Below are 14679 nucleotides of genomic sequence, written 5' to 3' on the forward strand. Positions count from 1 at the left end.
ACAGAAAGTAGAAAGGTGGTTGCCAGGGGCTGAAGAGAGGAGGAGGGGAGAATTACTGTTGAAGGTGTACAGAGCTTCAGTTCTAACAGATGAAAAGAGTTCTGTGGATGGATGGTGGTGGTGGCCGCACAACAGTCTGATGGACTTAATGCCACTGAACTGTACACTTCAATGTTAAGACGGTACATTTTGTGTCATGTGTACTTTACCACAGTTTAAAGAATAATTTTGAAGAAGTTGAAGAAAAAAAATGCATGAGAATAATGAAAACCAAAAAAACACTTATGGGAGCATTCAGAAAGGCTCTGGTTTCTATTCTAGACAGTGACTTGTGTCTCTGTCTTTTCACTTAGAAATCCTTAGTGCTGCTGCTAAATCGCTTCAGTCATGTCCGACTCTGACCCCATGGACTGTAGCCTGCCAACCTCCTCTGTCCATGGGATTCTCCAGGCAAGAATACTGGAGTGAGTTGCCATGTCTTCCTCCAAGGGATCTTTTCGACTCAGGGATCAAACCTGTGTCTCTTACACTGCCTGCATTGGCAAGCAGATTCTTTAATACTAGCACCACCTGGGAAGCCTTAGAAATCCTTAGACCTTGGCAAACAGTTTAGCCATTGCTCCTTTCATTGGAGTGTATCAGGAATAAAGTTAAAGAGTTCACTCACCACTCTCCATTTCTTCCCTTCCAGCTCTAACACAGGAGCATGTTTCTTAGGAGGATAAGACTGGGGAGACTTGGGGCCTGGAGAGTGGCTTTTGGTAGGAGAGGGAGATTGTCCTCCATGAGCCCGTAGGTTGGGATTCTTGTATGTCTTCTGGTCATCTGCAACATGCCGGAGTCCTGGGAAGGTAACACAGAGACACATTTCTTTACATTGTATGCAAAGGGAAATGTCCCTGACTTTTTGGATCAACATGATGTAAACGGCCTAAGAATTTTTGGTAATGCTATTTTAACAGTTGAGTGTTTTCTCAAGGTTAGTATGCAGAGTCTGAGACCTGCGTATGTTTAGAGTTGATACAAGCACTGTTAAGTAGTTTTTAATTGGAGGAACTTCTTTTTGAAGGAGATAAGATGATAGATAAAATTATGCAAAAAGCTACCTCACCAGAAAGAATTAGATGATTTACTTCTGTTGTGGCCAAATCATTCCCTAGATATAGTCTAAAAAGTTAGGGCATTTCAGCAAACATAGGTCAGAATCGATTTAACGGTTATAAGTTCATTCTCTTCCTTTACAGATGAGGGGACAATGCAGCCAGTTGGAGCCAGAAAAACAGTTCCATTTTTTGGTCCTTAGCTCCTAGCCCAGCGCATAGGAACACTTATACCATAATTCTTATTGCCCATACAAAACAAAAATATATTTGCATAAGGTTTTGGCAACATGACTTTATTCAGTTCAGTTCAGTCGCTCAGTTGTGTCCGATTCTTTGCGACCCCATGAACTGCAGCACGCCAGGCCTGCCTGTCCATCACCAACTCCCAGAGTCCAGCTAAACCCATGTCCATTGAGTCGGTGATGCCATCCAATCATTTTATCCTCTGTCGTCCCCTTCTCCTCCTGCCCTCAATCTTTCCCAGCATCAGGGTCTTTTCCAATGAGTCAACTCTTCGCACGAGGTGGCCAAAGTAGTAGAGTTTCGGCTTCAACATCAGTCCTTCCAATGAACACCCAGGACTGATCTCCTTTAGGATGGACTGGTTGGATCTCCTTGCAGTCCAAGGGACTCTCAAGAGTCTTCTCCAACACCACAGTTCAAAAGCATCAATTCTTTGGCGCTCAGCTTTCTTTATAGTCCAATTCTCACATCCATACATGACTACTGGAAAAACCATAGCTTTGACTAGACGGGCCTTTGTTGACAAAGTAATATCTCTGCTTTTTAATATGCTGTCTAGGTTGGTCAGAACTTTCCTTCCAAGGAGTAAGTGTCTTTTAATTTCATGGCTGCAATCACCATCTGCAGTGATTTTGGAGCCCCAAAAAGTAAAGTCTGCTACTGTTTCCACTGTTTCCCTATCTATTTGCCATGAAGTGATGGGACCAGATGCCATGATCTTAGTTTTCTGAATGTTGAGCTTTCAGCCAACTTTTTCAATCTCCTCTTTCACTTTTATCAAGAGGCTCTTTAGTTCTTCTTCACTTTCTGCCATAAGGGTGGTGTCATCTGCATATCTGAGGTTATTGATATTTCTCCCGGCAATCTTGATTCCAGCTTGTGCTTCTTCCAGCCCAGTATTTCCCATGATGTACTCTGCATACAAGTTAAATAAGCAGAGTGACAATATACAGCCTTGACATACTCCTTTTCCTATTCGGAACCAGTCTGTTGTTCCATGTCCAGTTCTAACTGTTGCTTCCTGACCTGCATACAGGTTTCTCAAGAGACAGGTCAGGTGGTCTGGTATTCCCATCTCTTTCAGAATTTTCCACAGTTTATTGTGATCCACACAGTCAAAGGCTTTGGCATAGTCAATAGTGACTTTATTAAGTGTATGATTAAAAAAAAGTAACCATTCACTGTGAAGACAAAGGTAGTTCAATGATATAATTCTTTGACAAGGCCATACACTGCTTGAGGACAGAGGTTCTAAATACTTGATCTTGATGCCTTGGTTGGAGCATCAGGGGCTGAAGTGGTGATACAGTGCATTGGTCAATTTGAAACTAGAATCTCTTGAGTTCTTTTTGATCTACCCAGAAGTCCACTGAGCCCCTCATCTCACAGTTCCCTGTGTACTGGAGGCTGAGATGGAATGATGTATCCATCACTGTGGGCTCCAGGGCATCTGTGTGCCTGGAGCCAGAGGGAGACAGCCTCAAGGCCTGGTTTTCTCACCTTTCGTAATTGCCTCCCCCTGGTTAAGTTGTGCAAATAAAGCTGAGCGTGAAGGAGAGGATGCTTCTTTTATGCTCTCACTCTCAAAAAGCAGAGATGGCCCTGGAGGAGGCAGGGGAGGCGGGGGTGGAGGGAGGCCAGGCCCAAGGGAGAGGACAGACAATGCTGATGTAGTTGATGCAACTGGACCCTGCAGGAGAGAGAAGATGGAAAGCATGTTACTGAAATGATGTCCTTGCTGAGAGCTGAGATTCTGCCAGCATCACTGAGAACCTGTTATCAGTGAGAGATCGGGGTTCGAGATTCAGAGGGCACCTAGGAATACACCTGTGCATCATGGGTCTGTTTCGGAAGACCTGGGACCGAGTGGGGGTTTGTCTTGGGAACACAGAGCATGACGTAGAAACTGCATGTGCAGGATCGTGCCAGCTCAGTTCAGTTTAGTTGCTCAGTAGTATCCTACTCTGCGACCCCTAGGACTACAGCACGCCAGGCTTCCCTGTCCATCATCAACTTCCCGAGCTTGCTCAAACTCACGTCCATTTAGTCGGTGATGCCATCCAACCATCTCATCCTCTCCTCCTGCCTTCAATCTTTCCCAGCATCAGGAAAACAAAGCCACAGGTTCATGTCCAAAGCTCGGGATATGAATGAAACTGGGCTTTGGCCAACTGATAATCATAAGAAAAAAGTGGTGCAACTGGTAAGAGGATTCTTTTGGGGACACTGGGAATTGCAACCACCCAATGAGAGAGAGAGAGGTGAAAATTTTTCAGTGGTTAGCTTTTTGAGCAGCTTAAAAAATACTGAAACATTCTCCAGGTCTCGTTTTTCAAGTATGCAAGCATCAAACTGAACCCCAAGTGAGGACCACATGTGACCGGCATGACTGTCAAACACGCAAGTGATCACGGTCCAGGATCCCTCTGATGATTTGGTTCGTCTAATGCTAACTGTTAGTAAACCAGAGAAAACTGTATTTTTGCCTGATCAAGGCTCAAGCTTCTTCTTTTCTCTGCTATGCAAAGTTCAATCTTTGTTTTCAATATGAAGTTCTAACAAATTCAGATGTCACTAACAGGTGATTGATAGAAAATAGAGGGATTTGTCTCAATGTTTTGAGAGGACCCCATAGACAAAGTTGTCACAGAGTTTAAAACTAGTAGGATAGAAACACACATATACTATAACCTTGTGTTATATACCATTTTATTTTTAAACCTGGAGTAAAGCTGTATGCCTATGATAAAGAACGGTAAGTTAGTTCAATTAAAAGATCAGAAACTTTAAAAATTGAGAGTGATGAAAATGTGGTTGAGGCTTATATTAATATGTTTTCAATACCAAATACAATATGTAAAACATTAACATAACTGCTAAATAGTAACATAAGACAGCAGATCCTTATTTTCATAAACATGGCAGTATCACGAAGTGTCAATATCAGGAACTTCTTATCTGTGGTAGTTTTCAGTTGAAAAATCCACACTATTTTCAAAGTACTTATATAATCACTATTAAGTGTAGAATTATCCTGAAAATATGAGATTCTTCTCTTATTGAGAATGAATATCGCTAAAACTGAAGAGGCTGGGAGTTCTCATCTCTTGAAACTGTAATTTGTGGTTTTCTTGTTTGTTTGTTTATCAGGAAGAACAGTCTTGACTCCATTGGGATTCTTGGGTCAAGCAGAAAATAACCGCACAGTTCTTGAGACAGACCAATTTTTTTTTCAGTATCTGAAATATTCCCTATTTTGTTACTGGGTGAAATTTGAGAATTTGCTCTGAATCATACACGGCATAAAATACAAGCTTTGCACACCTAACACTATTTCAGTCCTCAGTTTCAGACACTCAGAGCCACAATGTATTACTTTTACTCACAAGCACATCGTAACTCAGTCAGTCAGTGAAGGGCCAGGCCCTTCCCCCACATCTGAAACACTGCAGCTTTAAAGATCTCTTATTTTGTGGAAAGGGGAGACCGGCTTCTAAATCTTAGAATGACTTAGATGGTTCCCTCGCTCTCAGAATTCACAGCCTCTCTCCAAGAGCCATTAAAGGACACTGAAACCAATTAAGCCACATATTCAACTTCTTGGAACTATGATACATTCGGATGGCTGACCCGGGAACACCAAACAAAGGATTTACTGCAACAAATGTTGACTATAAAAGCCAAAAAAATAAGAGAACTCAGGACTAGTTGAAACTCTGCCTTCGGTTTATCCTTTGTGCGTTCTGGCTCATTTCTGGCTCCAATGAGAGTGCAGCCCAGGCTCTATAGTTTCCAGGGTGATATGACAAGCAGCGCTCAGGAGCTTTCCATGTACAGTCATCTCGAAGGCAAATCAGGCATTCCCTTAGCAGGCTCGCCTTGGGCTGTGCCATACAATGAATTTATCTTTGCCTCCTGCTCTTCTCCTGCAAGCATGTGGGACCAGAGCTCTCTGCGCTCTCCTGTGCCTGGCATGAGTGGCAGCTACGTTGACTGGAATCACAGCCTGACACTGTCTTCAGGTGTTCCCTTAACACAGGGGAGATGGTCAGGGAAGGGAAGGGAGCCAAGAATTCTGGAAAATCTCACACTCGCCAGGCACTGGTGTTTCCACTCATTTAACAGATACTTAATGCTCAGTGTAGGACAGGCTCAATGCCAAAGGTCCCCAAATTTATCTGAACTTTGGAATCATCTGGCGATCTGTTAGAAATTCCCAAGCAGGAACACTCTGGGGAGGTGGAACATGGGCCTCTGTCTCTGTACTTTCTGAAGCTCCCTAGGTGATTCCAGCATGCAGACAAGTTTGGAAAGAAACACTCTATGCTTTGTGCTGAGATTAATCTTAGTCATCACAATGTTAGTAAGATTGAAATTCCCCCTCTATGCCACTCTCCCAAATTATCCCACCCTCGCCCTCTCCCACAGAGTCCAAAAGACTATTCTATACATCTGTGTCTCTTTTGCTGTCTCACATATAGGGTTATCATTACCATCTTTCTAAATTCTATATATATGCATTAGTATACTGTATTGGTGTTTTCCTATCTGGCTTACTTCACTCTGTATAATAGGCTCCAGTTTCATCCACCTCATTAGAACTGATTCAAATGTATTCTTTTTAATAGCTGAGTAATATTCCATTGTGTATATGTACCACAGCTTTCTTATCCATTTGTCTGCTGATGGACATTTAGGTTGCTTCCATGTCCTGGCTATTATAAACAGTGCTGCGATGAACATTGAGATACACGTGTCTCTTTCAATTCTGGCTTCCTTGGTGTGTATGTCCAGCAGTGGGATTGCTGGGTCATATGGCAGTTCTATTTCCAGTTTTTTAAGGAATCTCCACTCTGTTCTCCATAGTGGCTGTACTAGTTTGCATTCCCACCAACAGTGTAAGAGGGTTCCCTTTTCTCCACACCCTCTCCAGCATTTATTGTTTATAGACTTTTGGATAGCAGCCATTCTGACCAGTGTGAGATGGTACCTCATTGTGGTTTTGATTTGCATTTTTCTGATAATGAGTGATGTTGAGCATCTTTTCATGTGTCTGTTAGCCATCTGTATGTCTTCTTTGGAGAAATGTCTGTTTAGTTCTTTGGTCCATTTTTTGATTGGGTCGTTTATTTTTCTGGAATTTTCAGGATGGGGAACACATGTACACCTGTGCAGATTCATGTCAATGTATGGCAAAACCACTACAATATTGTAAAGTAATTAGCCTCCAATTAAAATAAATAAATTTATATATATATATATATATAAATAAATAAAAGAAATTCCCCCTCTAACAGAAAATAAAGCAGGAAGTCAGAAAGGCTGACCAAATATTCAATGGCCAGTAAATTCAGGTGTAAAAAAAAAGTAGTCAATCAATTAAAAAATCAGAGGTATGGGTTAACGAACATATACGTGGGCTTCCTGGGTGGCTCAAACGGTAAAGAATCTGCCTGCAATGTGAGAGACCTAGGTTCGATCTCTAGGTTGGGAGGATCCCCTAGAGAAGCGAATGGCTACCCACTCCAGTATTCTTGCCTGGAGAAGTCCATGGACAAAGAAGCCTAGCAGGCTACAGTCCGTGGGGTCGCAAAAAAGTCGGACACGATTGAGCAACTAACACTACTGCTACTAACATGTACGTAGTGTTGCTCATGGGCCTCTGGCTTAAATATACATGAAGTACTGGGCGGTGGTGTAATAATTTAATTTTTATCTCCACTACTTGCTCCATCCCTCCAATGCCTCAGCAGTTGACCAGGCTCCTACAGCCAACTCTGGAGCCAGGCTTTATCCCATGGGATAAAGAAGTCTTTAGTACTGGCATCTCAGCAGCAAGTCACCCTCGACGCTGGTTTGTTCAGACTCTGTGCCCTCGTTCTAGCAGTTAGACTCTTGCTCATCCACTTTTCCTGAGTACCCACTGGTGCCAGTAATGGGGTACTTGCTCTCAAATTTATGATTTTAAATGGCTATATTCAGGGAACAAAAGTTAACTTATGTTGTAAGAACACAGCACATAACCTAAAAATGCTGCTTTTGAAAGCTCTATTAAGATTAATTTTGAGAGCAGATGCTTGATTATTTACTTTTGAGTCAGGGAAGGGAGGCACAAAGACTTTTAAAAACGTCTGCAAATCCCTTTCTCTAAATTAATTTCAACTGTCTTGGGAACAGCTGCTTCCTCTGACTTTAAATATATGAATGATAACTATGAAATAATGAAACCATTGTATGTGGGCATGTGGAAAGCTTGTAAAGTTTTGGTTATGCATACTTTCTGTATAATTATATTACATGTAATATATTTATATACTAAAGTGAATCAGAATTTTTTTCATTAAATGTTACTTGAAATAATTACTTATTTTATTACTTTGGAATTTAGGTTTTATTCTGAGAGGGAAACTACTTCTAGTTCTTAGAAGAAATCTCCACATTGTTTTGCTGGTGTAATTAAACAACCACTTCTACCTCCCACAACACACACCATTGTCTTAGTTATTTAGTTAATTCGGGAATAGTCTAGCTTTGGATTTAAATAATCTACAAACAGGACTCCAATTATCCATTTTGTTGAGTTTGTTGAAAGTAGGACTAATAGGGTGCTTTTTATGGAGGTTTTATGTCTTTGTGACAAAAATTGAGCAAAAAGTGAAATATAGCTGTTTAAGCAAAAAAAAAAATTCAGCTTCAAAGAAAAATTTTCCATTGAAGATATTCTACTTAATAATTACCCTTTTGGGGAAATTTTCAACTTTCACTTTTTAAAGTCTAAGATTTTTCAAATTCAATGATAGCAATAGCAAATGATCTGATCTAAATAGAACCTAACTCTTCAATAGATTGAAAGTGAATTAGAATAGACTCATTTGTCCATTCAACATTTGCCAAGAGCAACCTTGAAAGGAAATGGGTGGATGTGAAGAAGTAGGCATACTTCTTATTTGTTAAGAAAGTCATAATCTAGTGGGAATGCTGAGTGCACAAAATAGTAGTTGCAGATGAAGTCTGATGTGTTGTGACTCACATGAACAGGAGTCCCTGGCAGCCCAAAGGGGGCTGTGGCCGGCTGGTCTCAGGACAGTGGGGTCAAGAGAGCCAGAGAATTGCTGGGGTGGCTTAAGCTGGGGCCACAGCATCGAATGCTCTACAGAGCACAGAGGTCCTGTAAGGAGAGATACTGAGGGACAGATGTATATACAGGTAACAGTAATCTCCAACTTCATGAACAGTCCTGGCAACCCACATCTTGGTCTGTGTTTTCACTGACTTCTTAAAAGCTAGAGACCAAGAAAATCAAAATATCCTGTGACAGTCTCTTGGAACAGGTGGATTCTGGCCCTCACAACAGAGCTTTAGTTACCATGTTTCTTCTATAAAACCAGCTTAGTGATAGTAATATTTTGAGCCACCTGCCTTCAGATATTTGTGGAGCTCACAGATAAAGCTAGAAAATGGAACAGCTGACACACAGTGGCACTGTTGATGGGTTTTCCTGCCCACCCCACACCCTTTCCTTACGGCCACCACCTCCAATTCCCCTTCACGCCCACACAGATGACTTCAGTTTCTTGGTCAGGGTCTCCCTTTGGCTGTCCATCTCAGAGCCAGCCTGGCCCATTAATCACCTGGCTTACAGGTAATGCTCTCCAGGTACATGTGCCCAATTACACACTAAAAAAAGCATTTAAAAATCATAAAGCCATTTCAGTCACAAATGCGCTTGCATTAACCTGCTAAAACTACAGGAATTCACAGTATTTTATAATGGAACTTTTTGGCCAATGCTGTCTATTAGTTTTTCCAAAGAAAAAGAGTCTCAAATGATCTTGTGCAACATGGCACATAAATAGGATAAGCCTCTCACACACCACAATAAAAGGGAGGGATTAAAAGAAAGAACTACAGTTTCATAACTAAAGACTGACTTTCCATATACATAACTAGCTTTCATAGCAGTAAAAAAATACTTCATGAATTCATGATTTAGGGTTGTTTATATTTTAGATGTTAAAATTAGTTTCTTTCTATTTTCTGCAAGATGTACTTTGATTAAGAACTTGGTGAAATTGATACATTTCCAAATTTTTCAATTTCCATAAGTACTTACAAATTTTACATTCATATTTATATCACACTTTTATTGGCAGACAACCATATTCAAGAAAAAAGATTGCACATAAACTAACGGATGATCATCCTCTGCAACATGACTATAAACCAAAGCGAATTTGTGATTTTAGTCTCTAATCTCCTATTCTTATCACTTCCTATAATTTTGAGACTTCTGCCAAGGAAAACAAAATTTCTGGGGGCTTTTCCAAGAAAACAGAATTGTTAAAAAAAAATATTACAATGAGGAGCTACATAATATTTTAAGCATATATTTGTTAATAATTTTTAAAGTCAATTTAGGAAATATTTTCTATTTCACCTATGCTAACAGAACACTACTTGAATTTCAAGTTTCCGTAAAAATACCAAGGGTACTTATATACCATCAAAATAAAAAGATGTTTTCACAATTATGAAGGAAATGTAGGGCACATTTTGATCACATTTCTTGAGAGGCTAACCTCCCTAACTAAGACAGACGTACAAGAGGAAAGATAACGAGAACCTAGATCTCATGGTTTCGCCAATGATCTCTGATGGTTTCTTCATCTCCATTCTTCCCACCCTCCCTGGACTCTCTGTATGTTACTTTGGTGACCTGGAAAGATGTGAAATATGACAGCAGATGAAAAACGAACAAGAAACAACGTCCCTTCATAGAAGGAAAAACAGCTGTAAACTGGAAAACAGCCTGTGAATACCTTACACAGTCCACAAACCAGTCATTTAGTGTCTTTAGGCTTGTGTGTGCTTAATCGCTGTCATGTCTGACTCTTTGTGATCATATGGACTGTAGCTCACCAGGCTGCTCTGTCCATGGGATTCTCCAGGCAAGAATACTGGAGTGGGTTGCCATGCCCTCCTCCAGGGGTTCTTTCCAACCCAGGGATCGAACCCAGGTCTCCTGCATTGCAGGTGGGTTCTTTACCAACTGAGCCACCAGGGAAGCTTATCTTTACGCTTATTGTTTCCTAATTGATAGATCTGGATGTGAACCTTCAAAAACATAGCTGGTGATTTCTGTTTTACAATGCCCAAAGCAGGGAAGTCTGACAAAAGCTGACCAAACCCTCAAAGCGGATTCCAGAAGAATATATGGAACACAATCTAATTGCTCAAGTGACTCAGCTCTTTTGCATACATTGTCTTCATAAGTAGCTTTAACGATTAGTTTGGCCTTTTTTTTTTTTTCCTATTGCTCTGTGGACCAAATCTGAGGTTCCCAGATTGTCTTTTCTTCTTGTCTGCCAGCCGTGGCAGCTTGAAAATACAATTTATCATAAAAAAGGAAAGATAAAATTAAATTTTCTATGGGAAAAATTTCCAGAGTTAAAGATAGCAGAGTATGCCCATCAAAGACACACACTACAGATAGCCAGCAGTTGTAAGACCAAGAGTGACATGGAGCTTGAATTATCTGGACAATGACTTCATTCGGTCAGAAAAGCCTAGGTCTGAATTATCACTGCTTTAAAATTTTTGTTTTGCTTTTGGATTTTAGGGTCATAGAGAAATAATTGTATTTCTTAGGTTATCTGTACTTGGTAAATGGCAGAGGTTGGGATGGGAGCTGAGGAAAAATGAAAGCTGTTATGCAGATGACTTATGGGACTGCCCTGGAGGTCTAGGGGTTAAGACTTCACCTTCCAGTGCAGAGGGCGCAGGTTCTATCCCTGGTCTGCTGCTGCTAAGTCGCATCAGTCATGTCCGACTCTGTGCGACCCCATAGATGGTAGCCCACTAGGCTCCCCCGTCCCTGGGATTCTCCAGGCATGAACACTGGAGTGGGTTGCCATTTCCTTCTTCAATGCATGAAAGTGAAAAGTGAAAGTGAAGTCACTCAGTCGTGTCCGACTCTGAGCGATCCCATGGACTGCAGTCTACCAGGCTCCTCCATCCATAGGATTTTCCAGGCAAGAGTACTGGAGTGGGCTGCCATTGCCTTCTCCGATCTCTAAAATCCCATATATCTTGTGGCCAAAAAACCAAAACATGAAACAGAAGCAATATTGTAACAAATTCAACACAGACTTTGAAAATGGTCCACATCAAAAAAAAAAATCTTTAAAAGAAGATGATTTATATTTGGCTCTGTATTATTTATAAATCATCTTTTTCTAAAGATTTTTTTCAATATGGACCATTTTCAAAGTCTTTACTGAATTTGTTACAATATTGCTTCTGTTTGTTTCATGCGTTAGTTTTTTGGTCATGAGATATGATTTCCATTTGACTCTGTATTATTTCCTTCCCAGGTAGTGCAGTGATAAATAATCTGCCTCCCAATGCAGAAGACTCAAGACACTCAGGTTCAATCCCTGGTTCGAGAAGATCCCCTGGAGAAGGGAATGGCAACTCACTCTAGTATTCTTGCCTGGACGATTCCACGGATGGGAGGAGCCTGGCCGGCTACAGTCCATAGGGTTGCAAAGAGTCGGACATGATTGAGAATGCACACACTGTATTATTTACATTATTTACTTAGGAAAAGTAAATAGAAGCATCAACATCTTCTGAGGTTTATAGTTGAGGCACACTAAGATAAAGTAACTTTTGTCTCAATTTCAGTTCTAAATTTCACAGGAAAGGTCTGGGAAAGTGTCTGTGATTAGCTCTGCTTAAATCAAGGATGCAACCTGGACCAATAAGTCTGGGCTTAGCTCTAGGTTATATTCTATGAAGGGTTTGTTCTACCTTTAGAAGACAATCTGTACCTTTCCTCCATCTCTTCATAAGAAAAGCTTTTTGCCTAATCTAATATTAGCTTGCATTTCCTGAATTTATACCAACCGAGAATTAGGAGCATGCAGATGGCAAGGGACAGAGACAGGTGCAGGGAAGGCGTTTGCTGCTGCCTATAAGAAAAGGCAAGAACTGACTCCTTGGAAAAGACCCTGATGCTGGGAAAGATTGAAGGCAGGAGGAGAAGGGAATGACAGAGGATGAGATGGTTGGATGGCATTGCCAATTCGATGGACATGAGTTTGAGCAAGCTCTGGGAGTTGGTGATGGACAGGGAAGCCTGGCATACTGCAGTTCTTTTGAGGTTTCAAAGAGTTGGATACGCCTTAGTGACTGAACTGATTGATGAGAAAAGGCACTGCCGATTTCCATTGCCATCGCTTGATAAAAGAAATAAAGGAATAGTATTTACATGGCTCTTAAACAATGAACACAATCTGTAGTTAGTGGAATCAGTTCAGTTCAGTCGCTCAGTCGTGTCCGACTCTTTGCGACCCCATGAATTGCAGCATGCCAGGCCTCTCTGTCCATCACCAACTCCCGGAGTCTACCCAAACCCATGTCCATCGAGTCGGTGATGCCATCCAACCATCTCATCCTCTGTCGTCCCCTTCTCCTCTTGCTCCCAATCCTACCCAGCATCAGGGTCTTTTCCAATGAGTCAACTCTTCGCATGAGGTGGCCAAAGTATTGGAGTTTCAGCTTCAACATCAGTCCTTCCAATGAACACCCAGGACTGATCTCCTTTAGGATGGACTGGTTGGATCTCCTTGCTGTCCAAGGGACTCTCAAGAGTCTTCTCCAACACCACAGTTCAAAAGCATCAATTCTGTGGCGCTCAGCTTTCTTCACCGTCCAACTCTCACATCCATACATGACCACTGGAAAAACCATAGCCTTAACTAGACGGACTTTTGTTGGCAAAGTAATGTCTCTGCTTTTAAATATGCTATCTAGGTTGGCCATAACCCTCCTTCCAAGGAGTAAGCATCTTTTAATTTCATGGCTGCAATCACCATCAGCAGTGATTTTGGAGCCCAAAAAAATAAAGTCTGACACTATTTCCCCTGTTTCCCCATCTATTTCCCATGAAGTGATGGGACCAGATGCCATGATCTTAGTTTTCTGAACATTGAGCTTCAAGCCAACTCTTTCACTCTCCTCTTTCACTTTCATCAAGAGGCTCTTTAGTTCTTCTTCACTTTCTGCCATAAGGTGAATAACCCTCTGGAAATTTCACTGTGAAGAAATATGATTACCAATTACTGTGTTCAATTTAGCAAAAGCTTTTGGACATTGTCTGTGTTTAAGGCCCTGTACTAGTCACTGCTGCAGATCTCAGGCAGAGTGGAGAAGGACAGTGCTTTCAAACAGCTCACAACCTCGGAGGAGAGAGAAGACACGTCTGTGCTCCCTGACAACAGGAACCTGGCTCTTAGTCTTTGCGTCTCTGCTCAGCCTGTGCCTTTGTTTGGAAGGCTCTCGCCCAATTTACTATCTGGAAAATTCTTACAAACCCTTCAAGGCTCAACTCAAAGTTCTCTTCTTTTTGTAGGTTTTCTGGAACTCTTCTAAAAGGAAGTTTTCTCTTTCTCTATTGCAAGGACCCGTTAGGAACACCCTTATTATAAGACTTCACATTAAGAGTGAAATTATTTGTCTGTGAGTTCAGGTTTGGTCATCTCTTGAGCCAGAGCTCTGAAAAACCACTCATTATTCATCTTAATGTCACCAGTAATGCGCCCAGTGCCTGAAACACGGTAGGTGCTTCATAAATATTTACTAAAGTGAACAAGTAACTGCTTTATAAGGTAGAAAGCGCTGAACATCTCAAAAGAAGTACAGATTTTAAGAAGTACTACAGAAGTTCTGTTCCAGCTAGGAAGGGCAAAATGATAGGCGGGGGAAGGTCAGAGAGGCTTCTTGGAGGGAAGATTGTTCGAAATAGACCCTGAAAGATAGTTGGATCAGATTTGACAGAGGGAAGCAAGAGGAAGGGGATTCCAGGAGGAGGGTACATGAGCACTGTCATTACAATGAACAAATGCAACTGAACTGTTACTAATCACCCAAGAACTTACAGATCCATTTAAGCACTGTCTTTCAAAGCACTAGCTTCTGAGGCGACACACCTGTTTGATGAAACTACCAGTACTCAAAACTTTATTTTAGGACTGCCTTCAGATCGTTTGCAGAAACACACACACACACACCAAATAATCACTTAGGCCTTTGTATTCTGCTCCTTTTGACTGAAGAGTATTACCTGAATTAACCCCTTTCCAAAGAGGGTCTCAATTGCTTTTGGTCATTTGAAAAGATAAAATTCACTTGTAAAGAAGGAAAAATTGCTACCACTTAGTATCCCAAGAAGGATGGGCCAAAAACTTCATCTGCCATTGCCTTTCTCATTGGAGGTGGGGAGGGACAAGGAGGTGGATAAAGCCGTTCAGCTCTGGCAGCAATTATTAGG

General features: G+C 41.3%; 1 protein-coding gene across 2 annotated transcripts in view; it reads right to left on the bottom strand.

The window, feature by feature from the left end:
- CAP2 (cyclase associated actin cytoskeleton regulatory protein 2) overlaps positions 1–14679 on the bottom strand; it is a 128183-nt gene that overhangs the window by 12200 nt on the left and 101304 nt on the right. For both annotated transcript variants that reach the window (XM_081518147.1, XM_081518146.1), the window contains 2 exons: positions 2847–3036; positions 668–843 (listed from right to left, as the gene is read on the bottom strand). In XM_081518147.1, the coding sequence (XP_081374273.1) occupies positions 668–843; positions 2847–3036 (366 nt within the window). The remainder of the gene's footprint in view (positions 1–667; positions 844–2846; positions 3037–14679) is intronic.

Source organism: Giraffa tippelskirchi, chromosome 8 (assembly GCF_054371585.1).
Source record: "Giraffa tippelskirchi isolate mGirTip1 chromosome 8, T2T-mGirTip1v1.2.pri, whole genome shotgun sequence".
NCBI lineage: Eukaryota > Metazoa > Chordata > Mammalia > Artiodactyla > Giraffidae > Giraffa > Giraffa tippelskirchi.